At 38.2% G+C, this 20,862-nt stretch overlaps 1 protein-coding gene across 1 annotated transcript in view; it reads right to left on the reverse strand.

Annotated features, from left to right (window-relative positions):
- The window catches only part of GPC6 (glypican 6), a 934,808-nt gene that overhangs the window by 464,610 nt on the left and 449,336 nt on the right, over positions 1 to 20,862 (reverse strand). The window contains 3 exon segments of the mRNA XM_032226094.1: positions 6,457 to 6,715; positions 6,718 to 6,760; positions 6,762 to 6,835. Coding sequence (XP_032081985.1) covers positions 6,457 to 6,715; positions 6,718 to 6,760; positions 6,762 to 6,835 — 376 coding nt within the window.

Genomic DNA, 20,862 nt, shown 5'->3' on the forward strand with positions numbered 1-20,862 from the left:
AACACTTGTGAAATCTTGACAAGAACACATACTTGAAGGCAAAACCAAAATATCTTGAATCAACTAATTAAATCTTTGTTTAACTATTTTCTAACGCAATATCTGATATCTGTGTTGCATGATGCAATACATTGGAGATATGTGAGATGTTTGCTATTTTATTTTTTGACATAATGGAAAAGGACAACTGTTCAATTCCAGCTCACTCGTTTTTCCCCATTTTAAGTAAATCTATATATTCATACTTTTTCAACTGGGGCAGTGATCTTTCTTAGTGTCTTATTATTTATGTATGTAATCTTTTTTTTTTTTACAACTAGACACAAGGACAGTTTTCCCCGAATGCCATCACTTTGCTAAACAACTAATTCCAATGATACTGTCAAACTATTTACTGTAATACTATTATTCTCACTCTTCTTATTACCTATCTCCTCCCACTTATGACTATAACCATGTTGCTTGTATTTTTACTTTATATTGTTCTGTTTGTTTCCTAGTATGATTTGATTGCTTATTAATAACCTATGACTATCATTAAGTGTTGTATCTTATAATTCTTGATGAATGTGTTTTTTCTTTCTTCTTTTTCTTTCTTTTTTTGTCTTTCTTCTTTTCTTTCTTTTTTTTTTCCTTTCTTCTCTGTACACTGAGAGCATATGCACCAAAGACAAATTCCTTGGGTGTCCAATCACACTTGGACAATAAATAATTCTAATCTTTTTTATTGGAAATCTACTACATCATCATGTGGTTAAGGATTACTGAAATATCCTGGATACCCACTTGTATCTTCTTGAACATCAATTTAATTTGAATCTGAATCTCAACAGTCTTTGTGTAATTTTTATTTCTTTTCTTCAAGAGCAGTATTTGTTGTCAGTATCAAATGTTTATTGCACATTGCAATAAATCTGGTCTGATGAAAAGCTGCATTTTTAAATCTGGCAAAATATGAATTGGATAATTTTGTTGCATCAACTTCACTACTTGAAAGCTACTCTTTTTTGCAATACAATTTATAACTGAGTAGGAATTTAAACCCACGTATCTTTAATGAAAAGATGACGAAGTAGGTTGTAAATCATAATCTGACACATAATCATTGAAAAGGTACAATGCCATTTAAAAAATATAAGTAAAGGTTAAGGTAAGGCAAAGATTCCCTCACACATATGTGCTAGTCGTTCCTGACTCTAGGGGGCGGTGCTCATTTCCATTTCAAAGCCAAAGAGCCAGCACTGTCCAAAGATGTCTCCGTGGTCATATGGCTGGCATGACTAAATGGCAAAGGCACAAGGAACGCTGTTACCTTCCTACCAAAGGTGGTTCCTATTTTTCTACTTGCACTTTTTTTTACATGCTTTTGAACTGCTAGGTTGGCAGAAGGTGGGACAAGTAACAGGAGCTCTCTCCATTACGCGGCGCTAGGGATTCGAATTGCTGAACTGCTGACCTTTCTGATCAACAAGCTCAGTGTCTTAGCCACTGAGCCACCTTAAGTAAAGGTTAAAATATAATAAATAGCACGGGTTTTGACATTACTTCAATTCCAGTATATGCACCTATAAAAATTATATGGGTGAATATAATATATTGTATGGACATTACCAATCTATGGCATTTCCCAAAACAACTATAGTTATCTGCATTAAAGACATGCCATAATTATGGGTTGTTGCAAAATTCTCAAAGCACAAGAGGAAGAATCTGATGGAAAAAAAAACACTAGAAGAAAAGGGCATTCTGCTGAATGTTGCCTAATTAGGATATCTCTAAATAATCCACTTTCCTACTTTATTATGATTGAAATCCATCTATAAAATGATAGGCCCTTGAGAGAAAGACTAGGTGGTGGAATATAACAATGGACTTATTTTAAATTCTTGGCATATTTTTACTTCTCAACTTTATGCCCTCTGATATGAATATAAATTATTTAATCAGATTTCCATTTTTATAATCTCATTTTAGACCTCTCGGCAAAAAGAAAAATGGAAAATGGAATCTTTTTGAAAGCAGGAGGCACAATATTCCCTATGCTGTGCAAATCTACAAAATGTTGCATTAAGGATAAATGCCTCCATTTGGGCCCTGTGAACATAAGAGCCGTGGTGGCACAGTGGTTATAAGGCAGTACTGCAGGCTACGTCTGCTGACTGCCAGCAGTTCGGCAGTTCGATTCTCACCGACTCAAGGTTGACACAGCTTTTCAGCCTTCCGAGATTGGTAAAGTGAGGATCCAGATTGTTGGGGCCAATATATTGACTCTGTAAATTGCTTAGAGAGGTCTGTAAAATACTATGAAGTGGTATAGAAGTCTAAGTGCTATTTCTATTTAGGATAACCAATCTGAGTAAGAAGTTATTTGATCCAGATTTACATACATTATTATGTGGAGGGACCATTCACATATCCATTGAAAGGCAATGGTGTAAGTCATCAGTAAAAGGTGACATTTCTTATCTTGGCCATCTCACAAGACAATGGCTTTGAAGTGGATTGATTAGAATTTTTCTGCAGAAAAATCTGAAGCTTCTTGTGATTTACTGTGATGGGGAAATAAAAATAACTAACATTTTTGCCTTTGAAGAGATCTGAATAATTAAATTATATCTGCAGGCACAGCCCTGGGTGGATGATGACGGCTGACAAAAAATGCAACTTAAGATAGAAGTATGAAAAGAAGTGTTTACATTTTGCTCAGAAGAACAGTGGATAGAATTGGATGAAATCTGCAGCAACATTATGCTTCTGAGATAATGAATTTATTTCTTGCTATAGCTGGAGAGAAGGTGGAAAAAAAATTAAAATGAAATATGTCAGAGACAGTGCAATCCATTACAAGGATTTTTTTTTGAAAAATGGAAGCAGAAAAAGGTTTCCATTGTTTCTTCCTTCTCTTTCTCCCTCTTGAGTTTTTGGGATAATTAGTTTGAAAATGTGATGGAGATGCTGTAAGAAGCAAATTTTCATTCTTGAAGTTGATTACTAATATATATCAGTATTCTCATTTTGTTTAATGAGTCTTGTGCACGTTATATAAGGCAAGACCTGTTTCTCCACCTTGACAAGTTCAATTCTCAAAATTCCTCAGCCAGCATCGGAAAGTATGGGGAAGCCAGTATGGCTGGTTGGGGAATTGTGGGAATTGAAGTCCACAAATCTTAACATTGCCAATATGGAGCAGCACTGTCATTGGGAGTATCAAAATACACAGTGAGATGCAATTTTTAAGCTCTTGCTTGAATGGTAGAAAAAGAACTTCTCACTTTTTATTTCTGAATGAAAAGCCAAGCTCAGGACTACTCTTTAAACTCAGTAAATGTGGAACAAGGTAGTAATGAAGCTTTACTGGTTGGTACTGGTTTGCAGTGTGTGCGCCCATTGCATGTTGCTCGCACATGCACAGTTGACTGAAAATTGTTCTGCGCATATGCAGAACATGCTGGCAACAACAGAAGAGAATGGGAAACTAGTTCAGGGGGTGTGACATCCCTGGGTTGCTCTTGGCTCTATGACCCAGGCCAAATCACCACTACCGGTTCAGCCGAATAGGCAGCAACTAACCTCTGTAATGATGGCCAGGGCACTGTCCCTCTCCCTGCCTCCATTTCTAGGAATCTGGAAATAGCTGATGCTGGAAGTTCTGGCTTTGGGAGAATATTGGTGACTTATCTCCTTATAAGCAGCCGGGGAAAAATGCAGGGGAAGGTTGTGAGGTCCTGCAGTTGTGGAGTTGTTACCAGCAGTACTTTTTGAGGAGTTACTCTCCACAGTCATCCTTGAAATTCCTGAGTTCTCTTGATGCTGCTGCTATACAGATACAAAATGATTGAAAAGAGATCCCTCCCCCAAAGAAAAACTGCTAAAACTGTGACACAATGAAGAGGGCTGAATTCCCAGGAGGGATTCCACAGGAGTACCATAAGAAGCAGTTTAGTCCAGATATCTTGTGTGAGAGAAGAGTGAAGACAGCGCTTCCCTAACAGTTCTCAGAGTATATGCTTGATGTAGATAGTAGAATGCTTTATTTGGGCAAGACTCTGTCTGTAGAAATAGAACACTAAAGAAGCCTGCTTGGAAAAACCACTATGTGTATTTTTTGAGTTTTGTGGCCTGACAAACACTGAGCAGTATAAATTGATAAAGTTCATACTTTGGTTAGAATCTAGAGCATTTGGTTGTAACTCCTCTTCTCCTGCTAGCTGGCTTTTTTTTATACACAATCCTACTGTCAGCATCTTATCTAGCCTATGCATTTCCAAAATAACTCATCAGACTCTGTGAGAATACATAACAATTTGGACAAAGCCAATTTCATAAATATCCCAATTTCTTTGAAATGTCCACTGCAGTTCAGGATCCAAGACACTGTTCAACCAATACGTTTATCTAATTATTCACCAAAATATCCCATCTGTAGCAACCTCTAGACAAAACTGTCACTCAGTGACATTGTGGGGGAGGTGGGAGAGGATCTTCTTACTCGTACATGCAATGAAACAAACAGATCTTGCTGCAGCATGCAGGTGGAAATGTGTGGCTGCTAGGTAGATGGACAACCATAGTTTTATTTGAATATTTTTATTCATTAGCTTTATATGCCTGTTCAGCTATCCAGTGAAACTCTGGGTTGTGGGAAAAAAACAACAACAGTCAGATCAAAACAGAGGTATCAGAATTGAAAATCTCAAAACACATACCATATTTTTTGGAGTATAAGACGCACCAAGGAATTGAAGAGGTAAATAAAAAAAAAAAGTTTTTGCACTCTGCAAACCTCCCAAAATGAGCCTTTCCCCCCAAAAAAAGGCATGGATAGCCTTTAGGGGGCTTGCAGAGTGCTTCTGGGAGGGGCACCCCCCCCCCCAAAAAACAAGCAAAAACTGGCCCATTTTTTGTAAAAAAAGGGGGCATGGATAGCCTTTAGAAAGCTTATAGAATGCTCCTGGGGAGTAGATTTCTACCCTCCCCAGCCCCCAGGAGCTCTCTGAGCTCTCTGAAAGGGGGCGGGGTTTCAGGAGGCAAAAAAAGCTGTATTCAGTGTATAAGACGCACCCAGATTTCCAGCCTCTTTTTTGAGGGAAAAAGGTCCGTCTTATACTCTGAAAAATATGGTACATCCTAATCAAACCACATACTAACATCTTGGCCCCCAAACCTAGGGGAAGAGACAGTTCTTCCCAGCCTTCTGAAAATAAGGTTGGGGCCATCCTTATTTTGGAGATGCGGTGGGAGGTTGCCACAGAGGGCAGATACCAAGAGAGAAAAAACATACTTCATACGATCCATAAGGTAATACTGCTTGTACACAGAAACTAGGTCTGCCAGATTATAACCATAGAGTGCTCATATCCGCATGGGTTAGTATCTATTTATTAGCTATGCACCAGGGGTGTCAAACTCACGTCATCATGGTGGCTTCACATGATGTATCAGGACTTTTCCCCTTTGTGAAATCAGGCATGGGCATGGCCAGATGTGAGGCATCAGGCCCATGGCCGGGAGTTTTGACTGCCCTGCTATTCACATATATAGAATTGTGGTACTTCCATCTCTGATCACTAGCACTAAATTATAAGAGATAGAAACTCCATCCTTTAATAATTGCTATGCTACAATTACAAATATTGTCACTTGGAGCACCTTAATGAAGAATGGAAGAAATCTGAGTCATTAGTTATGATTGAACTACGCCTCTTAGGAGAACTCAGTGATATAGTTCACGATGAAGAATGTGGGAAGTTATATCAGCAATATCTGGGAAGAACAGATCCTCCCTTCCTTCAGGAAATAATTTTAAAAAATATATCTGAAAGCCCAACCATGATGATGTAGTTCACAATGAAGGCCCTTGGCTACCAGGGCTTGCCCAAGAAAAGCCTTCATTTCTTGTGGCTTTTTAGTGTGATAAATAGCTGAGCACAAGCAAACTGCCACTTTGCCATCTTATCACCACAGTGTAGCTTTGAACATTTTAAAAGAAGCAACTATGAGATATCTATTATGACATATTTTAAATCACAATTGGGCTTTTTGACAGTACAACTTCGTTTCATGCTAGCTGCATGCAATATTAAAAGTACAATACATCATTACCATTTGTCAAAGTATCTGTACTAATAATAAGTCCCATAGATTCCTACTTTTTCTGTGTATTTATATATAATGAAGAGATGAAGGGCTAGCAGGCTGGTCTCCTTCTAATACCAAATGAAGATTGACACACCATTCCTATCTTAAGCGAGAAGCTTGGCAGTGCTGCTATCATTTTTGACACAGTCCAAAGGAAAGGAAACCTACTATAGCTATTCACACCCCAACAAACTTCCCTGCTAGCTAGAACGTGACATAGATGGAAAGCTGCAAACCATAAATGACAGTGCATAGAAGCTTGAGTCTCCGGTGAAGCAACAGAAAAGAAATAGAAATCATTTTGATTACCTTAGATACCTGTTAGCAACTTCTCTCCCCACGGTCAGCCCCTGAACGAAGGTCCTTGCCGCGATGAAAGCTCTCGTCACCTGAACCTTGAGTTTCTGGGTACATCTCAAAGGCTTAAGCTGGTCTGTGTATTTGCTCACACACTCTAGATAGTCCTCAGAGAAATGATAGTGGGGGTTTATGAGCTGGAACATTCGCTCTAATAGACGGGCCCAGAAGTCATTCAACATCTCCTCCAAGTTCACATTGCCTCCTGTGTAATATCGTTCAGTTCTATGAAGAGGTCCTGGAATACTTCTGAATTCTGCATGTTACAACATGCCGTATGTTCGTACAAACATATCATTCAAGGATCTTTCTGCGTTCTCCAGGAGCTCTCGGAAAAATTCTACACAAAGAAAGAAAGAAAGAAAGAAAGAAAGAAAGAAATAAGCATACGGATGAGGAAATAGAAAAGAACAGAATAGAATTCTTTATTGGCCAAGTGTGATTGGACACACAAGGAATTTGTCTTTGGTGAACATACTCTCAGTGTGCATAAAGAAAATAAAATAGAAGAATCTATTGAATCGTAAGAATTATAAGATGCAACACTTAGTGATAGTCATAGGTTACTAATAAGCAATCAAATCACACTAGGAAACAAATAAACAATATAAATTGTAAAGATATAAGCAACATGCTTATAGTCTAGGTGGGAAGACATAGGAACTAGGAAGGATGAGAAGAATAATAGTAATACAGTCTTAGTAAATAATTTGACAGTGTTGTGGGAATTAGTTGTTTAGCAGAGTGATGGCATTCGGGAAAAAATGTCCTTGTTGTGTCTTGTTGTTCTGGTGTAGAGTACCCTATAGCATTATTTTGAGGGTAGAGGTTGAAAGCAACAACAGCAATAATAAGAGTAGTAAGAACAGAAAAGGCAACCTAAATGGTGAGGGGAAAAGGGGAAGGTGTGGAGATTTTTAACTTAATCTGGAACAAAAGGAAAATAGAGGGAAATTCAAGAGAAATCTATAATATGCATGTGTACAGAAATTTAAAAATGAAACATCTTTTTTTAATCCAATAATATTAGAACCCAGATTATGGTACATTTAATCTAATAATTATTATGATATTAATATTTAGGCCATTTAAAGGAAGTAATACTTCATATAAAACACAATTAAACTACGAAATACATTCTTAGAATCTAAGATGCACTAATGAGAATTAAGAATTCAATAAATTCAGGAAGATAGGGCCACGAACAGCTATAAAATGCCTCCTATGTAAAAAAATATAGTGTAATTTTTAGCTGTTCCATAATAATTTATCCAAGCTTGACACAGCTCACATGATAAATGTTATTAATCAAAACAAATCCACAATGCTAACAGGAAAAGATTGCAAATATAAACAAAGTGTCACCAGGGACTAAACAAAAGCTAAAATAATCGCCTAAATAGATAAAATCATTGACCTTACAAACCTAAACTGTTCTAAAGATTTTAATCCTTAAAGATCAAAGTAAAGGGAAAACTGGATTAAGCGGATTAGATTTATGTTCTTCACATGAATACCAACAACATTGTCTCAACAATAAAAACAGTTATTGCACAACTTCTCGCTTTAATAGATTGCTGTGTGGAAGATGCATGGTATAGTATAATAATTATATTTACCTTGTATTTTTTTAAAAAAAATCTGATAACTCTACAATACTTAGCTTTGCTCCTATTGGGGAAGGTAAATACTGGTATATATTGCAAAAGAGTCTTAGATTGAACTGCAAAGTGTTTCCTTAGAAAACACTAAAATAGAAGCTGCTGGATTCCCTCATGAGATAACAAAATCAAATAGTCATAGCTTTAAATGCTAATATGTTTTAAGGAGGCTGCTGTAAAAGTTTCATTTATACTTCAAAGACTGATTCAGTGTTTAAGCTCTGAAAGTAGAGTAACTCTTATTCCTTAGATACTGAAAGTAGAATAATTCACTCCTTTAGCATTTTGAGTAATAATAAGTAATCAATTGAGTACTAACTATAAAGATGTGGTGGCGCAGTGGTTACAATGCAGTACTGCAGGCTAACTCACTGCCGACTGCTAGCAGTTTGATTCTCACTTCCTCAAGGTAGACTCAGCTTCTATCCTTCTAGGATAGGATCTAGATTGTTGGGGACAATATGCTGACCCTGCAAACTGCTTAAAGACGGCTGTAAAGCACTATGAAGCGGTATATAAGTCTAAGTGCTATTGCTATTGCTAAATATGAGGGAATTATTTAGATAATGGCATACCTACATCAACCAGCCAAAAACGGAGGAACTGTTCACACTACTTATGTATTGTGTCACAGTTAGCTGCTAAAGATCTAGTTTCTTAAGAGCTAAAGTAATTTCTCTTTGGACTTTATCCAATGTCATCAAAACTGCAACTGTTTAGAACTTCCTCTAATAATCATATTTTTAAATATAAAATTTCCAGAAGCTGGTTGGCAGATGCCATGCTGAAGGCAACCATAACTGGAGCCAAAATCAGCTCCCACCCTTGCCCACCAATGCATTTCATTCATTAGATAGGAAACTTCCTTATTTTAAATATCTACCTTTTGAACATCCGCTTCTACAAATATCAAATACGTTCCCCCAAGGTCAGGATAAAAATATATAATTCATAGAGTAAATGAAAGATCCAGTAGTGCATGGCCACTCTGCAAATTTAAATCTGCACAAAGAAGTGGTTGTAAATCTGTTCCCCTTCTTATGCATTGGACTGGAACGCCTCTTCTGCCAGACAATTTATTGCAATGTATTCCTACATTTTCAAAATACTAGGAAAGACTAATTTAAGGATGATGTTTGAAAACAACAACAACAACAACCCAGGATCCTTGAAAACATTTTAACTGTTTGCCTTTTGTAAATATTTAATAATTTGGATTTTTTTAACTGGAGCCACACATGTGAACCATAAAATAAACCATCATAACTGAGTCAACTCAGGGATTGCTATAAAGTTCCACTTCCTTTTGTCTTATAATTATGGCTCCATAATTATGTTGTACTATGTAGCATTATTGACATACATAGCAGATTACATATAATCTATATTCTGTTTTATTCACTTTAAAAGCTTGTGTAGCAGCTATGTTTGTGTTCCTTTCATCTGAATTTATTACATTAAAAAAAAGGAGGAAAGGAAATCCAGTTAGCAATTCTATACTCATTTGTCTTCACACGTTAAATTCTGTGAAATGTCTAAGCAAAGATGGTAAGATTGTGACTGCTGTGAGTGATTCTGTGGAATATAAAGATCCTATAAGAATTACTCTCCTATAAATATCACCCACTCTCCCTCCCACCCTCCCTGTGTTTGATTGTGTATAGATAGCTCTCTATATACCGCATATATATTCACAAACAGCCAGGCGTGGGCTTCAAAAATTTCAGCAACGGGTTCTCTGCCCAGGTGCTGGGTGGGTGGGGCTATGGTGGGCGTGGTCTAGTTGGCTTTCTGCACCATGGCAGGGAGGCTGTTTTCACCTTACCACAGGCTCCATAGGCTTTCCTTGAGCCTCTGGGAAGGTGAAAACTGCTTCCCTCAGACTACGGAGGCCCTCCGGAGGTGGAAACCCCCGTTTCCAGCCTTCTAGAACTTCTGGGAGGCCTATTTTTTTCCCCTCACAGAGCCCCTGCAAGGGTCCTGCACTTACCTCCCATCCAAAATAGGCTGCATGGAGACTCCTGGGAGGAGTGGGGTGGAGTGGGCGGGGCCAGCCAGGGTGAAATTTGGAACCATTAGCTATAGGTTCTCCCAAATCCAGCCAAACCCATAGCAGACCCATAGCAAACCCACCCCTGCAAACAGCTATACATTCCCACACACAGCTTCTCACCTATACACATACATCTTAAATCCTCCCTCCCTCCCTCTCTCTCTACCCTCCCTCCCTCTCATCTCTAGCTTTCTTTTTCTGTAACCACAAAAGGATAATGGAAAACAAGAAATACACTTTACAAATTTACAAATAGTTGTTGCTTAATGACTGGCTTGTTCAGTGAAATAAATCTTGAGAAAAAAATGGTATCTATTCATGCAATGTTAACTTGTAGCCCATCTTCACCCTCTTGCCTCAAATCCTATAAAATACTAAGTGCCAACTAATTGCAGACTTGTTTCTGTATTAGTAAAAAAAAAAGAAGAAAAAAATCAACAGAATGTAGTAATTTTATTGTCCCCTACATGGCCATAAATGTTAAGTGCTGCTGTTTTTACCAAGCATATAATTAAGTGTGTGTTCCCATTAAGCAATATAATATTAGGCTTCATTATGAAATTACACTGTTCAGTTAGTTTAGTATCTAAAATACAGTTGTCACTTTTAGTTATACAGGTATAATTTCATTAGGCACCTGTTACTTTCTTAGACAGCTAAATAGTACTTAATTCATATTTGCTTTTTAACTAGCAAGTAAAGCTGCATTTTAATTAGTAGAAACCCTTCACCCCAGAGATAACCATGGTGATAATGTCCAATTAATTAATATTATGTTATGATGCCGCCTGTTCTAGATCAATAAAACAGAATAATGAAGTATAAGGTCAGAGATTATATTTCTGAATATTAATCTATTATAAAAATGAAAAAAGCAAGGGAAGTAGAATAAGGTAGATTTGTTTTACAGATATTAGGAGGGGGAAAAGTATGCTTAAAACCTGTAATCGGAAAGCAGTGTGTAGTCAAAAGCATGTATCTCTTATTTAGCTATTCTACCCCTAAGCTCTTGTTTACTTTAAACATGTGAAAGTAACACATCACACAAACCATCTCATTTACATAGACTATTGTGTATTTAAATAGAGAATGCAGATTAAATGCAAATATTTGCCAAATTTGACAGATGAAACAGTAACACTGTTAGTGACTACCCTATTCCCAAGCATGACTCAGCCACTGAATACTCTGCTAAGCATTTTTTTTAAAAAATGCAAGCCACATTTCTGTTTGAAAAATTCAATAGCAGTAGACTTATATACCGCTTCATAGGGCTTTCAGCCCTCTCTAAGCGGTTTACAGAGAGTCAGCATATTGCCCCCAACAATCCGGGTCCTCATTTTACCCACCTCGAAGGATGGAAGGCTGAGTCCACCCTGAGCCGGTGAGATTTGAACCGCTGAACTGCTGATCTAGCAGTAGCCTGCAGTGCTGCATTTAACCACTGCGCCACCTCGGATCACACAAAGTGCCATGTTTTTAGGGAACATTCAAGGGAATTTGCAGGAAACAGTCAGGTTTAGCCATTTGTGTTAGCATGCAACAACCACCTGGCTGCATCACATAATGACTACAATCTCTGCAGCCATAAACAGGGGTGGGCTTCAAAAATTTTAGCAAGGGGTTCTCTGCCTGGTTGCTGGGTTGGTGTGGCCATGGTGGGCATGGCCTGGTCGGCCTCTTGCACCATGGCGGTGTGTGTGTGTTGCCCTCCTTGGGCTCCAGAGGCTTCCCTTGAGCCTCCGGGATGGTAAAAATGCCCCCCCCCAGGCTCCGGAGGCCCCTCTGAAGGCCATTCCTGCCTTTCCAAACTTCCAGTAGGCCCGTTTTTGCCCTCCCTGAGCCTCCATACTCACCCTGCACATACCTGCATCCAAAACGGGCTGTGTGACGAGTCCTGGGAAGGGCAAGGTGGGATAGGCGGGGTCAGCCAGGAGTGGAATTGGGGGCTCTCCAAACTGCACAGAATCTTAGCTAGAGGTTCTCCTGAACCCCTGCGAATCCCCGCTGCCTACCCTGGCCATAACAGAAGTTGTGGTACTTCTCATTTAAATATATGCAAAACTATGGTTAGATTGGATTAAGCATTCCAGAGAAATGCTTTAAAAACATTCAAAAATGTTTTCTGATCTATTTTCTAATTGATTGTCTTGTTTTTCAAACTGTCATATGCCACAAACTCCTCTGGAAACAGCAATTCAAATTGTGCAGAATCTCCCCACCACAGTGCTTATTTTTCTACGATCTAGTGGTGTGATGTATGTAAAAACCCAAGGCTAATTAAAAGAAATGTTCTTGGGTTCTAGGAAGTGATCAAGGCAACAAACAGCCAACTTCCTAGCATATTTTAATAACTGCCTCTCTGTTTTTTTTGTTTGTTTGTTTGTTTTTTAAATAGTGTATTTTAGATTTGCAGTTAATTCTTTTTTCCCCATCAAGTTTTTATTTTATTTTATAACATATAAAAATTCAATTTTCAATTAACAGTGTGCTGTCTGGGTACAAATAATTTTAGGAAATAGTAATCAGAATATTTACAAGTGTTCATTGCATTAATATTGATTCTATAATAATAGTGACAATAATAATGTTATTTAATTTTAGTTAATTGATTCATATTGCAGATTAGAGATGTTCTATTTTAACACTTTCGTCCAATGTAATTTTTTATCAGAGGGCTGGATATCCTCCCCCTCCCAAAAAAGGTGAGGTTTTCAATATTAGTAATTAACATACAGTGTGAAGCGTGCAGTCTATCCAGCATTGGGTGTCTTCAGAGTAACCATTTATTGAAAATGTAGAGACTTGAAAATTCTTCTAGATTTATTTAGTTTTATTTAGTTAGTGGCCAGCACTACACGGCCCCCTGAAGTAGTCAAGCAGCCTATGAATTTGGTAATTTGGAAGAAAGCCAATTGAAGGAATTAAATTTAGAAAAAAAATCCCAATTATTCAGAAAGAACCAGGAAGAACCAGGAATAGGATCCAGTCAGGAGTCAAGAATAACAATCTCTCTTGGGACCAGGACTGAGTTGAAAACTGGGGCCAGAGAGGGAGGGAGAGAGGGAGAGGGAGAGAGGGAGGGAGGGAGAGAGAGAGGGGGGGCATAGCTAAACAAAAATGACTGTCTCTGGACCAATCAGGACATGATAATCCTATCCCTGGCCCCTCCCGCAGTATAACCCTGGAGAAAATATGCTTTTCTGAGGTTACCTTCTCATAGTAGAGAGAAAGAGAAAAGTAGTAGTAGGAAAATGCTTTATTCTTTTTGCAAGAAACAGGTGGAAATTATGGAGCATGGAAGTGTAGGAGATCCTAGGAGGGTCAACATTTTAATCAAGAAAGGCAATAAGTAAGAAGAATCTCTTTCCAGATTTTCTGTTCTTGCCCTGGTACTAATGGGATATACAGTATGATCCAAGTGAATCCTCTGGAGCTTTATCTCTAGACTGGAATGCTCAGCCAACTGCTCCTAAATTACTAGCATTTCAAGCAGGTGACATAGAATTCTGGGCCTGATAAACAGTGCACTTTTAACTGGGAAAGAAGAGTAATATTCTGGATTAGTAAACTATTGCAGAAGTTTAATGTCTCCAGGGATATATCTCTGTTTTTTGGGTGGGTGGGTGGGTAGGGGTGTTGCCATGGAAATTCAGAGATCCAGAGGGTGAGTTTGGAGAGGTTTTTTCCCCCAAAAAAAAATCTGTTGTTTACCTAAGCTTCTTCTTCTTAATGACTGATGTAATGAGTTGCCTTCTCTGGCCTCAACTGCTGCATTCAGTTATCATCAAACACAGCTATCAGCTGGGCTTCTAATCTTGCTCTGATGAATGGTAACACTAACCTTTCACAAGATTAGAGACACAAGGTGCTCTGGAGATAATAACATTCAAATAGGTTTATTTCAAAGGGCAGCTCAATCCTGATTTTGTTCATGGGTCAGTTGACAGTTCGTTTGCTGATGTGGGGAGGGGATGTGGCTGGGTGTGTGTCCTTCATCCTGACTTCTGAGCCAATACCCAACTCTATCAAATTAGGAAAGAACTGAGGAGAAACAGATCATTCAATTGTCGGCCTCTGACATTTTCAAAAGTTTCCAGCCTGTCTCATTATCACACTGACTCCACTTAGGCTCATTTAAATTAGAATAGATTTTCACTGACCTGTAACTTATTGGATATAATTTTATCTATTCATGGTTAATATTTAACTGGTCTGCAATGTCTATACCTGAGTATAATGCACTCTACAAAATACAGTATAAAAGACTAAATGCTTTCCTCTGAAAAAGCTGTGCAAAAAGCTTGCCTTAAAATATATGTTTTAAAAAATTGATTATTTTTTCTTCAAGTACTTATTTTTTTAAAATAATGTCCTGATTAGTAAAGGTAAAGCTTTCCTCCCACACATATGTGCTAGTCGTTCCCAACTCTAGGGGGCAGTGCTCATCTCAGTTTCAAAGCCGAAGAGCCAGAGCTGTCCGAAGACCGTCTCCATGGTCACTGTGGGCAGCATGACTAAATGCCAAAGGTGCACAGAATGCTGTTACCTCCCACCAAGGTGGTCCCTATTTTTCTACTGCCTTTTACATGTTTTGAACTGCTAGGTTGGCAGAAACTGGGACAAGTAATGGGAACTCACTAATGGGTGCTAGGGATTCGAACTGCTGACCTTTCTGATCGACAAGCTCAGCATCTTAGCCACTGAGCCACTAAGATAAGGATATATGGCCTCAAACCTGGCACTTCACTTCACAAAGCTGTGAGACCTTGATGCTTTATCCATACATTACAATGTCCTGATCACAGAATGGCTACCAGTTCAAAGGATTAAATGCCAGCAGCAAATTATTTACTCATTGGGGATCATGTGAGACAAGGGTACCAATAAGGATCCTGCTGATTTTAAGAAAGTGGTTGTATAATGTCAGCTTGAGATACTTCAGCTTGACCTGTAGCAACCCTTGTGTCAGCTTTCTGCACAGTAGCCCTCTAGTAGTTGTCCTGTGTCCCCCAGCCTGTGTCCTGTCTGCCTCCTATGGTATCCTCTACCACCTGAAGCACCTCCAGGCCTTACTTAGCAACTCCCACACAATTGCTTAAATATGAACTGGGAGAACCATGATTGTGGCTGTTGAGTAAGTAGTAGTCATATGGCATCACACTTAATCACCATTTCACTCAATGACCAGAAGATTCCAGGCTCAATTGTGGTTGTAAGTTGAGAACTAATAGACGAGTAGAGTAGCGTAGCGTAGCGTAGCGTAGCGTAGAGTAGAGTAGAAGGATAGAATAGAACAGAATAGAATAGAATTAGCCATCCTGTCAACATTGGAATGCCCCATCCTCTTATTATTGAGTGAAATCATCACATATGAAAACCTTATTTTCCAGGCACATATAACAGTGGCATATTTATGAGGTGCTATAAAATAGGCTCTCATTTCTACAGAAGTGACAGCACAGAATTATTCATTATAATTGTTGTTGTTATATGCTCATAAAATCCTCATGCTTTATCTGCAAGCAATAAGAGGAAACATCATGTTAACAATTTGGGCTCAATGGAATTTTTACTGAAACCTCATCCACTGAGAAATTATACAGCTTCAGGGCAAAAGACACACCTGCTGGAATGTTTGACATCTTTATCCTGCAAGACAAATGGAACTTTGGGAGATTAGACAATATTCCCGTCATCTTAAGATATTTGTGCATTTTAAAACCTTACAGTATAGACAATGTACATTTCCACATGATATTAAGCCAAGTAATATTCATTTTTCCTTTCCTTGGTTGATTTAGAGGACAATCTATCAATTTGGCATTAGCCAGACTTTTTAAAAAATCCACTCAATTAGTTATGCTCCACTTATGTAGAAATTTGCAGACCTGGTGAGTTATTATTGAAAATAATTTGGGAAAAAAAATCCACCCATCTCTCTGACCAACTGTGCAATAGTACTTCTGTCCTCAGTATGGAGAAAGTTTTGCTGAGCCTATCAATTATACAGCTGGAAATGATAGAAGCCTACCAGGAACAAAATCAATTCAACAACATGAACTTGAATAATAATATACATTACTTATAGATAGCCTTTTAAAAGCTAAAATATAGATTGGTGACCTAGCATTTTTGTTTCCTTCCATATTTATTTTTTAATCCTTCTTGTTAATGACTTCTCTTAATTTGTAGTTCTCACTGGCAATTGTGAGCTAAATATATTAAGCTGGAGGGTTCACTAGTCAGGTTCCAAATTTTGTCTGTTTTATAGAAGCTGTAGTAGACGGCTGAGCCAATAGAATAGAAAGTTAAAGATCCTACACATCCTCACTGATCTTGCCTCCTGCTCTTTAGTAGTGGTTTGATAGCTCATGCTATGACCAATTTATCTTCTAAGGTGAACCCAATTTGCATCCATCCCCTAATCCCAGAATGTGAGTGTCAGAGGGTCTCACCACTGACAATTAAAAGATAATATGCAAAAAAAATTGAAATAGCAATAGCACTTAGACTTACATCCCACTTACAGTGTTTTTTACAGACCACTCTAAGCGGTTTACAGAGTCAGCATATTGCCCCCCCGCACATTCTGGGTCCTCAGTTTACCCACCTCAGAAGAATGGAAGGCTGAGTCAACCTTGAGCCTGGTGAGATTTGAACTGTCAAACTGCAGGCAGCAGAAGTAGCCTGCAAGACTGCACTCTAACCCACTGTGGCACCATTAAATAATTTCCACAATGCAACTTTTTCCCTGTTCTAAGGAGGTATGAGGTTGGGAGGATCCATCTCTATCTCTCCCTTTGGAGATAGGACAGCCTCAAAAGAGATAATAAATAAAACTTTTTTTTTTTCATTTTTAAAGGAAAGGTTAAGTGTTTCTCCTCAACATATGAAAAAAAAGATACAATGCTCAAAAAGATAAATTAGAGAGTTGCCCAAAGCACAACTATATAGCTGGTAACTTAACTGAGAAGAACAAGATGCAATGGTCAGGCTATGGTGCTAATATACCTACAATGAACTCTCATTGTCACCAAGTGATCCTTTAAAATAAATATGTCAGTGTAGATTTTCAGACTGGAAGAGGACATGGTAACAAGGTCAGCCAATGATTAGGCCATAGCAACTAAGTCAGCCAATGAAGGCTGTTTGGAAACAGAATCAATATTTGCTGTGTGAGCAACAAGGAGACAGCAAGGAGCCTGGGCATGGCTTAGTTCAACAGTTCTGTACTAAAGCTCTGAGTCTGTGCTGAACTGGAAAAAAAAAAAACCTAGTCTACTGCTCTGAAACTGAAATTGAAAATGCTCTCTCCTCTGCCTGTGTTTGCTTGTATTTGGAAAACCTGCTTTTGGTATTTTATATTTAATTCATGTGTTATATTATATATAAAGAAAAGTTAATTAACCCTGCTGAATCAGTTACCTGTGTGTACTTTCTGGATGTGATTGCTGCTGCAAACTCTGACAAAAGAGATTGCTCAAGTGTGGGAAAATTTCCCTGAAACACTTCCAACCTTCCCTGTTGCCATGCTCCCTTCCAGCTGCCCACATAACATAGTAACATATCAATACTGAAGTGAACAGAACTTTCCAATGTTATTCCCTTGGGAGTAATGGATCCCAGCATTCTATATGTTAGCCTGTTTGAGGGACCATGGTTTGAAAATTATTGCCTAATGACACTGTTTCATCCAATTAAAGGTGACAAACAGACAAAGACAGTATCAATAGAAGAGAACATCTATAGCTCAGGACTGAACTGTGAGTCCTTGGGATTTTCTAAGTGGAGGATTTTTTTTTCATACATTTCTATACTAAACCAGTTACACCAACAGTGCTAGAAAACAGTGAGTTAGCTCTTATTTTATATTCTAACTAGTGGTTTTCCCTGTCAATGTTGATTGGAATAGTTTTGGTGATTCCTTGATTAGACTGTTGTTTACTGTTAGTTGTCTATGTTAGTAGTTCCTTGATTGGGATATTGTTTACTCTCAATTGTTAATCTTGGGTTTACCCTCTACTCATATAGAGAGGAGGTCTTGCTGGTAGGGAGGTCTTTTTGTTTCCTTTTGGCTTTTTGATTGTCTCTTTGAGTAGGATTATCTCCATGTGCATGTTGATGGCTAATTTATCAGAGTGCAGGGCTTTCAGAAATTCACCGGCATTTTTGAATTCGCTTGATATAGGATGCTTAGTTTTCCAGTTGAAAACTATGGTTGAGTCTGTCCGTGTATTGTAAATTAAGGACTTTTTATCAGGTCTTCTGATTGCTAGTTAGTGTAATGAATGTGCTGGTTTTCTGCCTGTTAGTCCTCCATGATGGCTTCTACAGTCCTTACACTGTATGTTCTAGATGATTTATGTTGTTTTTTTCTGAGGCTGCTGGATCTTTTGGTTTATCTAGGACGGGGGTATCAAACTTCTGGCACGTGGGCCAGATGTGTAACACGCTGGCCACGCCCCATGCCCGGTTTAGCAAAGGAAGAAAGTCACAATGCATCACATGGCAATGCCATAATTATGTGAGTTTGACACCCCTGATCTAGGATATTTTGAGGGCGTTAATCGGTTTGTGTGCTAAAATGATGCCACGTGGTTTTAATAGTCTATTGGGTGGTTTTGGAGATTTTTTGATGTATGGCAAGAGTTATGATTTCACAGCTTGCATTGATTGTGCCAAATTGAGTTGAGTGAGTCAGTACATTTTCATAAAGTTCACGTGGGTTTTACTTTTATTGGAAGACATTACATAGATGATTTGTTTCCTTTTTCTAATTTTCAGGTTTGTGGTGTTATTATTGAATGTTTTGGAAGCCAGAATAATGACAAGGAAAACTGTGCCTAGGTCTGCAACCTCCTCCCAAAAGCTCTTTCATTATTGCTTAAATATGCTCACTGTCCCAACAAAGGCAGAGGTAAGGGACATTGTACTAACACCTCACAGAAGAGATAATTAACATATCAGAATTAATTAGGATGCCCTAATTAAATCATGAGCCTTGAGCCAAGGCATGTTCCCAAGTGAAGCCAGCTCTGACCCCACATAATTTATGGCCCCAATCATGGCCCTGTTTCCCCCCTCCCACCCAGGGTGTGTCATGAATCATATTTGCCAACAGGGCAATTTTGAGGGTTGTAGAGATTCCTCCCCTTCGGCAGCTGTAAGTAACCCTGGGATATAGCCTTGAGAGAGATAAGTCTGGAATGTCTGTTTCCATTCCCCCTTTTATGGCAACTCGCGAGAAGGCCGGGATGCTTTGTGAGTTGACATAATATTTGGGCAATGGTTCTTTATAACTGGCTGGTCTCGTTTAGACATCAGCTAAACTAAGTCAGTGAAAAACCAATCAGCTAGAGGTGGATTGCTGCCGGTTCGGCCTGAATCAGCAGAATCAGAAGTGGCGGCGGGAGGCTCCACCCACCCCACCTGGACACTTCTGTGCATGCACAAAAGCACCACGTGGGAGCAAGTGTGGGAGCATGCCCAAACTAGTAGTAAAAAATTGGCAACCCAACCTATGATGTAGACAATAAGAAGACACTTCTTGTTAAAAAAGTTTTGCTTCTGTGGAGATGAAGTCACAATCTTAATGCTGCTTTAATATAACATTTAGTTTTACAATTACAATATAGCCCTCTAGTAAATGGCATGACAATAGTGAATCAGCAAGCTGCTACAATTCACAAAAGGGACTCTTGTTGGTTATTATCATCATTACTAAGTCCTCCAAATGGTTAACTTGAAAATAAAAACAAATGTGTCTTAAAAAAAACCCCTGGCTTTTTCTGCTAATTTGCACTTTCTGTTTAAAATGTGTAAAAACCGATATCTCAATTTATATATCAATATTACCAATTAACTGCAAAAGAAGAAGCTGTGTACTCAGATTATCTCTTTGCTCTGTTCTACTGCTCATTGGGATTTCTGTATCCTATTTCTGGTAGCCCTTATTTATGACTAAAACTAATCTCTATTCCCAAGACTGACTGGATTTACTGGTTGCACAACAAATAAGCTAACTATTAACTTTGAACCATTCGAACCTTCTTTATGTTCTGATATATCTATATCAGATCAGCTCTGCATCCTGTAAGTCTTTGAAGTATTATCTTCTTGTTAATATCCATCCACTGAAGCAGACATCATTGCTGATATTGTAGTTGCTGGTTTCTGTCCTCATTCTTCAAATATCTCCTGGATTTTTCAAATGCCATACCACTTTCTGTCATTTGGTCTCAATGCTGATCAAAGAGAAAAGGCAAGCCTCTCTCCCATCCACCTTTTTTATTTTTTAATGCCTGGACTAATAACTTTTTTCAGGTGTCCAATTTCGAAATCTAAAGTCTCAAATTTATGTTAAGACTTAGAGTACATAATTTAATTTCATGAAAGTTTTGTTTCAGCGCTGATAATTTTGTCCCAATGTTGATCAGAGACAAAAGTAATCCTTTTCTTTCTTTCTTTCTTTCTTTCTTTCTTTCTTTCTTTCTTTTCTTTCTTTCTTCTTCTTTCTCTTTTTATTTATTTATTTCTTCTTTCTTTTTTATGCCTGGAATTTTTCGTTCGCTTTTTAATATCTGAAATCATAAAGTCCTGTGACCTTAAAATTAGACTAAACAATTTAATCCATGAAGGGCTGCTATTATT

The sequence above is a fragment of the Thamnophis elegans genome, chromosome 11 (assembly GCF_009769535.1).
Source record: "Thamnophis elegans isolate rThaEle1 chromosome 11, rThaEle1.pri, whole genome shotgun sequence".
NCBI lineage: Eukaryota > Metazoa > Chordata > Lepidosauria > Squamata > Colubridae > Thamnophis > Thamnophis elegans.